Here is a 13,468-nt window from a genome sequence, read left to right as displayed (position 1 = left end):
TCATATAATAGTATTGTACTGTAAGAAATGTTGATTGAAAATTTAAACCCACTGTGTTTTTTCTAAATGGTGTTTGGACCCATTCTATTTAAAAGTCGAATATTTCTGGAATGTTAAAAAAGTGAGGATAATGAGCATTGATTTATGTCGAAAAATTTACAAATAAAATATGTGAGCAGGGAATAAATACGGACCCCCCGGAATACTAGTACCAGAAATGGGAACAGGTGCCTAGGAGCAGTAAGCATCCCTTGTTGATCGGTCACACTCGCTGTGACCCCTATGTGTTGATCAAGTAAACGGAGCTTTTCGTGAACAAATTTAGTATAAAAACAAAGGTCTAACAGCTGGGTGAAAGAAGAAATCCAAAAAAAAAACGGACCAGGATAAATTAAATAATAGGTGGAAAAACATTTTTTGTCTCAACAATTCATTTGTTTTTAAGCAAACTGACACATGTGACACACAACCAACAAGAAGACACCGTAGCGTATAGTGGTTAACGCATTCAGTCTCACGCCTATCAAGAACTTTGGAGAGAGTTCGAATACTAGTAGTTTGTGAAGCATTTATTTTCCTTTTTACATACCTTTAAAACATTAGTGAAAATATATAACGTGTATTTATCAATACATTGTAAGTTATTTAAAGACATAAATTTGAGAAAGTGCCTTTGGATTATATCCCCCCTCCCCTATATAAGCCACCATTCTTCAAGAAGTATTCTATGCAAATCAAACATAGCATTTCTGTATCAATCACGACAAAATGCAAATCAAGTATAGCACAAACACCAGCAATGATTGCACATTTCATCAAATTCTATAATTCTTTATTTCTGTTTAACTTCTTTTGACTGATAAATGTTTCTCTTGTGATTATGAATGCCAATATGTTTTCAAAACTGTTAAAATCGCAATAATTTTATCAAAAATCAATAAATCTTGATTTCATGCAAATCACAAAAAAGGATCCGAAAAAAGTATAGCAATCGCAAAAATATGTTGCAAACATATAGTAGCATTCACTCAAAACAAGAATAGCTCAATTTCTCAAAAAAGCGTAATGTATAGAAATCAGATGATGTTTTGTGGGTGAACTGAGGAGAAAACTTATATACAATAACTTTTACAACAGAATATACTTTGAAAAAATTAAGAACAATTGAAATAATTCAAAAGGAGTGAAAATAGCATTTTAACTTATTAAATGAGAACGGTATCGAATTGCTAACATGTTTCAACTTAAACATATTTCCTCAAATATATTTACATTGATTCTACAAAGGTTTAATAAGTTTCCTAATTTCTTACGGTTACTTTTACCCATTTTTGCTTGCAGATTTTTCTTTTTTACCCATATGATAATGCATTAGAGTACCCAAAGCAATATAGCTAGTGATCCAAATCAAGTAGATTTTCGATTAGCACTTTGTATACAGTGGGTTTGATACGGGGAAACATTTATTTTGCATGTGAAATCCTCTGATTAGAAGCGGAATTATCTGCAGACTAGTGGGTAACATGTACACACATAATTTATCTGTGTGGCCGGATCCTGAATCAATAAGCTCATAGAGGATATATATAGGAATCGGCATATAATGCAGACAGACAGGAGTTTATAATTTGGATTTTATAAGATTTGATTGGCGACCAGTAATGATGATCCGTGATATTGTTTATCTCGCTGAGTAAGTAACCATTTGTGTTTGGTATGCTCTAGGAATCACGTAATTCCTTAATTCTATGTAAGATGCTGATTTTCTGATTAACAGGATCTTCTTTGTAAAGTTAAAAGTCCTCTGAGTTTATAATTGATCAATATTGGTTTAATATCTGTGTCTGCAGATAGGTGCAGGATTGTTCATTTAACATCTGAAATTTTAAATTGATTTAAAGTAGCTAGTTCATCGATAATGACTGTTAACTATATACAATGCATAGAGTGGATTATACTGTTTAAAAAATTATTTTCACTTGTTACTTTGACCTTGACATATTTTTTAAAGTAAAAATGCTATATAATGTTCCTATTTTAAACAAGGATGGATTTTTTACACTTCCTTGGTGGAAGTAGGTTGTTCATTGTACAAAAAAAAGAAACTAACATTTTGAAAGATGAATAAGATGAAATAAGAAAGTACTTTCTGTGCATATTAATTAAATTTAATGTTTCCTTAAATTTTCCTTTACTAATGCAGTGCTTAAACATTAAATTTTGCAATAATAATTACGTTCCCTGAAATGTTAAGAATTAATTCATTTAATTTTTTTTTATTGGTACAAACTTGTATAGTTTTATTTCCATTGTTCATCCTATAAGTTTTACACTATTATACCAATGAACTTTTTGTCTTCTTTGAACATTTGTTCCTAAGTAATCTAGACATTACAATACTTCTATTGTCTAGGCATGTGTGTTGTTACATTACATCAAGGATTATCTCCCTTTTATGTGGCAGTGACATGTTATTTGGAAGGCTGGTTTGGATGTTAGATATGTACATCAGATGTATGGAAAAGAAATTACAAAAAAACACTAGTGCAATGAGTCGTGTAATGACAAACAAAGCAATTATTTTTATCTCGCTTTCTAAGATATCACACAGAATAATGCATCTGTTCAGAAGTCTCCCCGATTTAATGCCCCTATAATTACAGCGTCTTCTTCATCACAAGGAACAGCCATGTGTTTGCAGAAACAAAGATTTACCATTTTATACAAGTATAAAGAATAAAGGTGATAGGCATTTGGGCTCCATTAATTTTCTATAAAGAGTGAGCAGTGTCTGATATTAAATTTACCATCAGGCCCTGTGATAGCTTTCCCAGGAGTTTGATGAATTACAGACATATTTTAGTAATTGGCAGATTATCCTAAATGTTTAAGTACAAACAGGAATCATTTCAGTATTCTCTCAGTTCAGCATTGTGAAGATGAGTCTCCTTCATATAGCAGGGGTTCTGTGGGGGAAAAAAATCCTAATCCATGCTAGTGTAGATGTCCAGCCAATTTTAGGTCCTGAAATGCATGTAATAACTGTCATTAGATATAAGTTTGACAGATGCAGAGAATTCCACAAATAGCTAGCATAAAAAGAAAATTACTATAGACTAAAGCAGACATATTACTATTATGATGGAGTGAATATTTCATAATTTAACAATGTTGAAATTTTATTTTGATTGATGTGGCCACAATGAAAGCAGATATTTCATAATTATTCATTATAATCCATAGAAAATGAGACTTTCAAAGATTTTTATGCCCCCGTAATCAAAGATTCGGGGGTATATAGTTTTGTCGTGTCTGTCCGTCTGTCTGTCTAGGTATGAAAAAACTTTAACCTTGGTCATTACTTTTGAACGGTAAGGGCTAGGGCTTTCATACTTCACATACCGTAATTATGTAATCAAGAACTTTTATCCTTTGTCCTGACCTTGGAGTTTGACCTACTTTTAAAAAACAAACCTAATTGACTTTAATTTTTAAAGGGCTATGGCTATGGCTTTTATACTTCACACATTTAATCCTTGTGACAAGACCTTTCATTGGATATCAAGAACTTTGACCCTTTGTCCTTGGAGTTTGGCCTTCTTTTTTAAAAACTTGAACCTTGGCCATCTAAGCTTTTGAACGGTTAGGGCCAGGGCTTTCATGCTTCACATATGTAATATTTGTGGTAGGACCTTTCTTAAGAAACCAACAACTTTTACCCTTTGACCTTGACCCTGGAGTTTGACCTACCTTTCAAAAACTTATCCTTGGCCATAACTTTTGAACAGGTGGTGCTAGCTGGCTTTCATATTTCACAATATTATTTTTTGTGAGAAGACCTTACTTTGGGTACTGATATATTTAATTTGCATTTAACAAAAGTTTAATCTTCGCTATGTCGCTATGGGTGGGCATCAGTGTTTGTAACCCCCCCCCCCCCCCCCCACACACACACATAATACTAGTATATTGATATTATTTCAGTGCAATTACGGTATTCTTATAATAATAAAAAATCTTGTTCAGGTTGCTTGGGAATTGCTTGTTTGATGTAAAGATGTAGAAAATTATTCATTCATACCAGTAAAGATTTACACTTGTCTTTTGGACAAGGTCACTGGACTGAGCTACAAAGCTTACAATGTTATGTTCAGTGGACGTGACCTTTAGTCAAGTTGATCTGGAATCTTGTTTTGGCTGGAACTACTATCACTTTCAAATGAGATACAAAGTTTACTCATCATCACAGAGACAAGATCTAACAATGTTTTACCAATGTCAGGTCATCTTATGATCTTGGTTCATTTTTATACCAGAGTTAATAAAATTGGTTCTGTGTGCCCTCTGTTGAGTTTGCCATGGGAATGTAATAGAGTCTGCTGAGCTAGTCTAGCTTAGGATTTGTCTCCAGTTTCTGTGTTGTAGAGATTTTATTGAGACTGTAGCCTCTGTTCTCTTGATTGTTCTTGTTTAAATTAAATAAAAAAAAAAAATGAAAAAGTTGAGGAGAGATACATGTGTGTATATTTTTAAAACACTTTTCACTTCATCCATTATAATATACACTAGTCTTATGTATGTGCTTAGCTCTTCTAGTAATCTGATAACACATTGTGTTTTTCATTTTATTTAAGCTACATTGTTGTATTGATATGTATACCAACATATTTGTTGAATCAATAAATGGAATCGAATTTAATAAATTGAACATTTTATATGTCCCATATTTTACATCAGTTATTTCTATTTGCAGATGTGACACAGCCCTGAGTCTAAAAAGCTACAAGTAAGTCAAATATATACTATATATACTTAATCATTCTGAATTATGAAACTGTTTATTATGTAGTTCATGCTGTGCGACTTTTTATACAGTAAAACCTTAATATATCAGTGGCTGGAACTTCAAAATCATTAAGGCATTATAATTCAAGGATATCCAAGATATCGATGTTTGAAATTTAAAAGTTAAACTGTTCTTCATCAAAGCGCATACCCAGGTTAACGTTTCACTTTACCAGTCTGCCTGTCTGTCCGTCTGTCTGTCTATATATACTTTTATTCATTCAGGTCAGCTTTGTCCAGTTTGTTGTATAATGTAAGAGACACGCATCTCAGTTGTACACAAACATCCATAAATGATAATTTCCTTTTTTTTTGTTGTGCAGTTAATGTTATGCATTTGATTTAATTCTGAGACAAAAATAATTCAATCTGATAACTTTATGAAGATAAGATCTTCAGTGTAATGTCTGTTATAATTGTTAAAAATCAATCACTCCTTTAAAGCATGATGTTTTCTTGAAAGATTTTCTGATAGTTGAAGCTCATCTTAGATATGAACTACCAGCTATATATGAGAAAAACAACTTTTGCTGTCACATGTGGTTTTCATGGGTCACCTTTACAGATAAACTGTATTTTTAGTATTAACTATACCCTTTAATTTAATTTCTGCGGTCATTATTTCTCTGCAATTCAAATTTTTACTTGTTCATTGGAACATTTTTAAAAATTGTTGGTAACTTGTTAAGAAGATTAATAAAGAATAAGAACTTATACATGTAGTTGATACAGTTTGCAAGGGACTGTCACAGGATAAAAAACATGAAAAAAAACAATGATGTAGCTTCAACTCGTATGTCTATGCAAGAAATTTATGATCATGAGTTAAAAAATTTAAAATCCTTAGCTCAAATGTTCAGGAGAACAACAGAAAATGGACATTAATTTATAAAACCATAAACATGTTTCCTTTGATCTTTTAAGTTCTGCTTCCTAGCTGTCTTTGAAAACTGTTGGAGGAGCAAGCATTTATTATCTTACAGAAGGGAGCTGTTATGAGAATTAATTTCAGTGTGTGAACATTCCTGCTTCGATTCCCAGAGAATCAGTAATCTGCAGTAAGGTGAGAGCAGTACGGCTCACTGTTATAGACCACAGATTGCTCCAATTAAATTCTCTGAGGCATCCCCTGGCAGGTGGTGCAGGAGGGGTGGTGTGGAACCACATGGTGAAAATCACAGACATATAGCACACTGGGTTCTCGTTCAGTCACCTCAGAAATCAGAGTTAATTGAGTTAATTAGCACAAAATATCCTGGTTTTTTTTGGTTAAAGGAGGGTTTCTGATTTTGTGGTTCTCATGGTGGCTTTAAGTGGATGTTAGTCAAATGGTATGTATGAAAATTGTACCTTAAAGTCCACGACATTTTTTTTTTAACTTTTTTTCATCGGTAATCAGTTGAGTGTATTGATGGTAGAATATCAGAGGATGAGACAGTTCATTGACAGTGGTGAGGCAGACAAAATGTCCCGAGGGTCGCGGTGTAATTAGACAAATTCCAGCGATTACTCTCTGGTGTGCAGTGCTGGTACTGTTCTGTATTAACCAGTATACATCCATGTCAGAACTCCATCCCCGTACAATCCGTCAAATGTCCTCACACCAGAATCCAAACTATTTGCTTTTGTGATATTCTGATGTCACATGCCAACATGCATTCACTTATTGACATATTTAATGATTTTATTGCACATCAGTTTCTTATAATGTATGTGTGTTGTTTTTACATAAATCTAAAATTTGCGTCATAATGCAATGCAAACAAACTACCTAAGGGACCTGCATATTATTCAGATTGTTGATTTTATCAGTGTTTTCGGGTTTTTCTTTCTGTTTTTATTGTCGTTTTGTGGGAGTGGGACTGCTGTTATGTAGGTAGTAAAAGTCCTACAGCCAGATACAGGGACAGATAGTAGATGAGGATACAGGCTCGCTCGCTCACTCGAGCCAATGGTGTCATGCACTGAATGTTCCGTATAGGGATAGTCCCTCATCTGTTAGTGATTCTGTACTTAGACACATTAGTGTTTTTAAACCAGTTATGCAATCTGGGAAAAACTCCCATCATCCAGATTTTTTCAGTTGATTGTAAGATTTCTTACATCTGTATGACATAACATTTTTAAATTCATTCATTCAGTTTTTTCAAAATTTAGACATGACAACACAATAAAAATTTCTGTAAATAAAAGAAAACAAATTATTAATATTTATTTAATGGGTGTAAATAAAGATTAGGAACAAAATTCCGTTAATTATCATTTATTTATTGAAAACACTCCTGCTCAAGACCAAACTCTGTCAACTGAGATAACTATTATCCATGTCTTATCATGGCATTGTATTTCATTGCAGCCTCATTTTCAGGTGTCCCCCTCAAATTTTAGACATGATTCAATATAAATTTCTTTTTTTAAAAAAAAAAGAACAAAAAACAAATATTATTATAAAACTTCATTTCCAGCCTCATTTTAAAGGGGATAGTTGTTTTTGATTTTGCCTTTCATACTGTTACATTAAGTCCGTAGATTGGCAGGGATCGTGATAGTCCCATCATATGACTGTCACTGGTCAGTGATGAATTTGACCAGTGGTCAGGGTCTGGGAATTAACCCAGTAACTATGGATCTTGTCAATTACTGTCAGAATTGATGTAAAGTCTTCATGTTCGATGCTCATCACACACTGGTCATTAAGTGAGATGATCCATGCAATGATTTTAATGATGATAGACCCTCTTGGCAAATAGTCTCTTCTGATTACAGTACAGGGATTTTTGGAGTCTCTTTCTCATTTCTTTCACTAATTTAAAAATGTTTGAGGGATTAATTGTAAATCTTTAGTGTGAAGCATTTACATTTTGAAATTTAAACCAATTTTGAATCGAAGGGAAGAGAAAGCCTGGATTTCATTGACTTTCTTATTGTAAAGGAAATAGAATCAAAAGAGGTTAGGATTATCTATTCTCTCAATTGATTAGAATTGGAATTATTAAGTGGATTCACTGGACTAATGCTACTGTTTTAAACCTTGAAAAGATGGAGAGAGGTGACAATTCAAATGACACTACAATAATGTTCTGTCCAGACTACAAGTTTTTGTGAGGACTTCTTTGAGTATTTTTGATGAGATATAGACAAATTAATAAGTTGACCATGTTTTACAGTGGAGGATATCATACGACCAGGTAAATCTAGTAATTACAATAAATTTCAAAACTGATATAAAGATCGAGACACATAAAATAGGAAAGGATGAATGATTGCTGGTTTATTAAGAAACTTTATAAATTGTCAATGCTAGACAGTCGTAACATTGTAAATGCTAGATGTTACAAGTGATTTTTAACTTAGGTAATATTAATATGCATCAAAGGTAACATTAAATACCTGGAGAGGCACAGGTTTGTAATATTTGATAAATGGAGATGGATGACAAGGTTTTACAGGTGAGTGGGGTATACCTGGATATTGCTGAATAATGCGGGGCCCATCTGCTAAATCTGTCCCCTCAAAGCCTGCACTTCATCCATTGATTCTAGAAAATCGCTGTTTGTTTTATGACTCATATTGATTTTTTGTCAAAAAAAAATGATACAAAAGTTTGACAAGGTTTAAAATGACAAATTCAAAGTCCTGTTATAGTCAAATGGTTGTTACTGCCATCGTTTTACATTTTGATTGGATTTGTGATTTAAACATGGATATTGTATTTTAAGCTGTATGAATAGAAGCTATTAATTTGTACGGATAAGGAATAATTCAATACTTGGAGCAGAATACTGGTGGAGATGGCTAATTTTAAATATTCTAAAATTGGACATTTAGATGTGTAAGATAAATTTGTGAGTTCAAAACAATCATGAAGGCCCCAGGTCATGGGTCTAACAGCTGTTAGGGCGATAAATATTAGCGGTCCAGCCCCGACAGAAGTCAAAATATTGCGAATTAATTATTGGATTTTAAACTGAAATGTTGTGTTGGTCAGGAAAAGCCCGAAAAAGCCCAAGGTAAGAGCGACACGTACTTATTGAATTACTTTAAAAAAAAAATGGAGGGAAATTGGTGACAATGATTCTTTGAAAAAATGAGTCATATTTACTGAAAGATTTGTCACATTAATGATTGAAATTCAACTAAAACTTTACGAAATAATATACAATGGTGTAGGGATCAGGGTTTTTTTTCTTCTCCATACAGAGTAAGATACCCTGTCCAGGGTAAGGGTGGGAGATCTATAACCAATTAAAGACCAGCTTACAAGTTTTAGGTGTCTAAAGCATTCCGATCTGGAAAAGCCCATTCTGTGTTAGGTTTCATTTTTTTGTAGCTTTGTTTTTGTTGAGATTGCATGTTTGGCCACTATAAGATCATAATGCTTTAATTCTCGTAAGGAAATAAAATTGGACGTAAGGAGAAGAGGAGAGGTTCTGTCATGGATAACGATTATGTAACATGCACTTCTGTAATCCACACTGTCAGATAATCTCTTTGTGACGGAATTCAGCGTGTTAACCAAGTCAGCCGCATACCTGTAGACTCCCGTATTTATTCGCTGGGACTGCACCACTATATGATCTTGTACTTTTCATGCTATCACATTTAATGAAAGAAAAAACCTCATAAAGATACACACTTTCAAACTTTAACTTTCCCATGACATACAAGAAAATGTTTTCTTAAAATAATTATCCATTTACCAGATAAATTAAACATATTAAACTGCAGGATCCATTCAGTATCATTACTAGACTTTTACTTATGAAATAAAAAGAAGTTGCTTTTAAACTTTTAGCAGTTTGTCAGCTAAAATGTGTACATTTAATTGACTGTTACCTATTTCTGTGATCTCGGACCACCGTTTGCCAGGCTATTTGTAGATAAGTATAAGGAGAGGGGTCAGATTTTCCAGTTCATATGGAAATAAAGTGACTGAGATGAGAGTGTCCTCTGATTTTGTGTGGATTCTCCGATGTTATCTGTGTCTCAGCAGGTTAATGTTTAGACTGCTGGCCCAAAAGGGGACAACTCCTGATTGTATGGGTTGTGATTTGTACATTTTACTGTGTATTGTCGGAGCTCTCCTGGGAGGTAGAATTTGAGTGACTTTTACCTGTTGGCTAGGTTCTTAATTTGACCTTTCCTGTGAGGACTGTATTGATTCAGAACTGATTTTATTATTTAAGATGCTCTGGGAATCAGATACATTTTGATGGGAACTTACCCCACCATATCATAATATCCTGAGCATGTCCTTGACCTCAGTTATTAATTCAATTTATGTATGTTCCAAGAGTTTATTTCATAAATAATTGGCATTCAAAATTAAATGATCTTAAAGTTATAGATTGCTTTATCCCCAAATTTACAAAACTGTAACATTTCATCTAGCCTGGTTCCAGATCAATGTTTTAAATGCCCTCTGTGTAATAGAAGTGTAGCCCTGATTGGACTTTTAGAAAATAATTCTATCAGAATGGTTTTATATGAAGTCCACACAAAATAATGTAATCAGAGAATTCTCTATAACTCCTACCTGGGCCATTGTCGTGAGGACATTTATTTCTATTGCATCAGATGCACATACCTTTATTATACTGAGATGACGTGACACCATGTAATCTATACCTTTATGTTTGGTTATTAATGAATTTACCTCATTAATGTACAACATAATTGGTGGTCCATTCTAATTGACTAATAAACATTTACATGAAGCAATGAAGAATCAAGTTTTGTCAACACCAGATATTGCGGCCTTTTGTTTGGAGTTCACTTGGCGTGGCACGAATTGTTTGAGTCCTTAAGCCATCATCACTTCCTGTGCATTTCACTTAGATCTGACGATAAGTGTGTGGTAATGTGCCACCACCATTTACTAATGAAAATTCTGGGTTTTTTTTCTCAGGTGAACAGACTAATACCACAGGTTTCATGTGAAGTTCAATAAAGTATTGTTACTGTGAAGTATTTGAGTGAACTTCAATTTTCTTCTGATTTTGCTGTTTGTCAGTGCTCCATTTTTTTAGGGAGTGCACAAAAATCTGTTTTATGCCCTTTCAGCAGTGACTTGGCTTAATGCTTAATTATCATGTCTTCCTTCTGTTCCCTGTCTGTATGTATGTCTGTTAATTTTTATTATGTTTGATAAGCTCAATTTCAGAGAAAGTTTCAGAAAAATTCATACACTGATGCAATAATGTTTAGTAACTAAGAACATTTAAACTGTGTCCTATATTTCTGCCCTTGACCTTATGATACAACTCACTGCATTCTTCCTTTCTCTGTTACTAAATGATGCAAACAATTCAACTGTGTCATAATGTATCTGACCTTAAAGCTTGATCTTCCTAATGACCTTGAACTTCATTTTAAGATGTGTTGATTGAAAAATCTTGTGAACTTTTCAGTATATTTAGTTGAAGGCAATTTTAACAGTACCTTGTCATGTTTTTGTGACTTTCCTTATGACCTGACATTTCCTTTGACCTTTGACTCTATATTTTGGGTTTCTAAATCAAACTTTTACAAAGTTATGTTTTGATAAATTAAGAGCAATTTAATTATCATTATTTTCTGACCTTATCATCTCCTCTGACCTTTTGCCATTAATTTCACTTTTCTTATTGACAAATTTTTATAGTGTTCATCTTCATATCCTTACAAGTGCCTTGAAAAATAAATTAGGACATTTCTGAAGAGAACATAAGATTTATGACATTTGTAGCACCTTTAGAAATTTACTCTGACAAGGTTTATAAAAACTTGTGAGTATAAACATATGATGACAATTTAACTACAGAAAAATGATAACCTCTGTGACTGCATTTTCAATTACCAACATTTCTATACTCTCTTGAAACAAGTTATATTATGTTATAAGTTATATATAGAATATGTTATATTTTCAATTATGATAGCTGTGAATGTAAAGCTTGGATCTGCTTGTTTTAATTACCAGGAGATTGGACTGTTTGTACTTGCCATCAGGGTTATTTCTGTAGATGCCCTGTTAATTCAGCATTTTAGCTTTCTCATTAAGCATCTCCACAATATCCTATACAAAATACTAGGAGATGTTATTTTCCACATGAGAGGGCTACAGTTGTTTCTGCGGACTTTCCGTTTATTGTCTCATGATAACGCTGAGGATGTTTTTCTTGGAGCCTATTCGGGAGTAGAAAATCTTAATGGAGTTGGTTTCTGTATTGTCAAGGAATCTCAGGCAGGTGGCAGATGGTCAAGGCATTCCGCTTGGTTTTTATCTCGGAAAACTCTTAGAACAGCACTCAGCTAAAAGGGACAGCAACCAAGTAACATTGATTTTACTTTGTGGGCATTTATAGAAAATGTAGAAATCAAAGTAATGAAATGAGTATCCTTAGTCAGGCAGACATAATTACTGAGGAGCGCAGATCGCGGGGGACTTGTTGCTCTGTCCGTGTATGCCAGGATTTAATGGGGTACTCCTCAAACTGATAAACTCACGACTGACGGTGTGTAGGTATGTACTTATTAATGAAATCAGCACAGGTGCTTATCTAGGTACAGAAACCTTAATTTTAGGATGAAGGCCTGGGAGTTTTTAATTAGTGAGAACATCAGCAGATGTTGGGGAATAAAATGCAGTACCTTAATAATAGCTTGTAGCTGATTGTAATGTTGTAAAGGAATGTGAAGGCCTATTAGATAAATTGAATTATCTATGTCATTCAGATTACTTTGGTGATGTATAAGTATTAAGTGTAACAGATCTGCTTTTATAAGTACATTATGGCATTATGACAGTGTTATTACGGTACGTAATTATACATTACGTGGTCAGTTCCTGTGATTATCAGTCTCCTAAGTACTGTATGACACAGCGAGGGGTATAAATAAAGTCTATTGACATAGTTTTATTGAACATCTAATTGTGCTGATAAAGTGTAAGTGTTTCAAGTGAAGAGATACACAGGGAGCTTATACAAGTCATTATTTACATTGACATTTTATGATGAAGTATTGGAGTATCATACTCTGATGTCAAACAAGAAGGGGGCATCTCAGAGAAAAGTGGTGTACTCCAAAGTTTGAGCACTGCAGAAAAAAAGAGAGATAACAAGTTAAAAGCACTGATTTTATCCTTATGCCGTGACTGCTTATATTTATTTATACCATTAATTTGCTCTAATTTGGAAGTTAAAAAAAATATTTTCCTAATAAGTGAGTGTGTTATATTTTTTGGCTTTTTATAGAACTCCTATATAACCACCTACTTTAAGTTACTTCTAAAATCATGATTAATGAGCTGCATTATTCAACCGAGCACATTCCCCTCCTAGGCTTTGGCATTTGTCATAAGTTGGTGTGACTAACGAATTATTTCAATGTGTTTTGAGACGTCCCATTAATAGATTGGGAAGATTAGGCCTGTATACTTATGTGAGAAGACGACATTTGGTACATACTCCCAAGTCAAGGTCTGAAGAGCTGTAGTGAAATCCTAATCAGTTATAGGAGGGGGAAATGATGACGGATATATGACATCACCTCATCCGTCTCCTGCTGACCAAACATATCACAATCTAGCTACTCTCGGTAGTTGACCAGCGACTCCTGCCAAAAATGTGTCAAATACCAC

General features: G+C 33.7%; 1 protein-coding gene across 1 annotated transcript in view; it reads left to right on the top strand.

The window, feature by feature from the left end:
- The window catches only part of LOC134268137 (rap1 GTPase-activating protein 1-like), a 39,712-nt gene that overhangs the window by 8,131 nt on the left and 18,113 nt on the right, over positions 1–13,468 (top strand). Inside the window, exon 2 of the mRNA XM_062750336.1 lies at positions 4,754–4,786. Within this exon, the coding sequence (XP_062606320.1) occupies positions 4,754–4,786 (33 nt within the window). The remainder of the gene's footprint in view (positions 1–4,753; positions 4,787–13,468) is intronic.

This window comes from Saccostrea cucullata, unplaced genomic scaffold (assembly GCF_032062105.1).
Source record: "Saccostrea cucullata isolate Sc308-1 unplaced genomic scaffold, CSIRO_AGI_Scuc_v1 ctg314, whole genome shotgun sequence".
In the NCBI taxonomy this organism is placed as follows: Eukaryota; Metazoa; Mollusca; class Bivalvia; order Ostreida; family Ostreidae; genus Saccostrea; species Saccostrea cuccullata.
The sequence above is the reverse complement of the archived record's forward strand: the minus strand, read 5'-3'. Positions and strand labels throughout refer to the sequence as shown.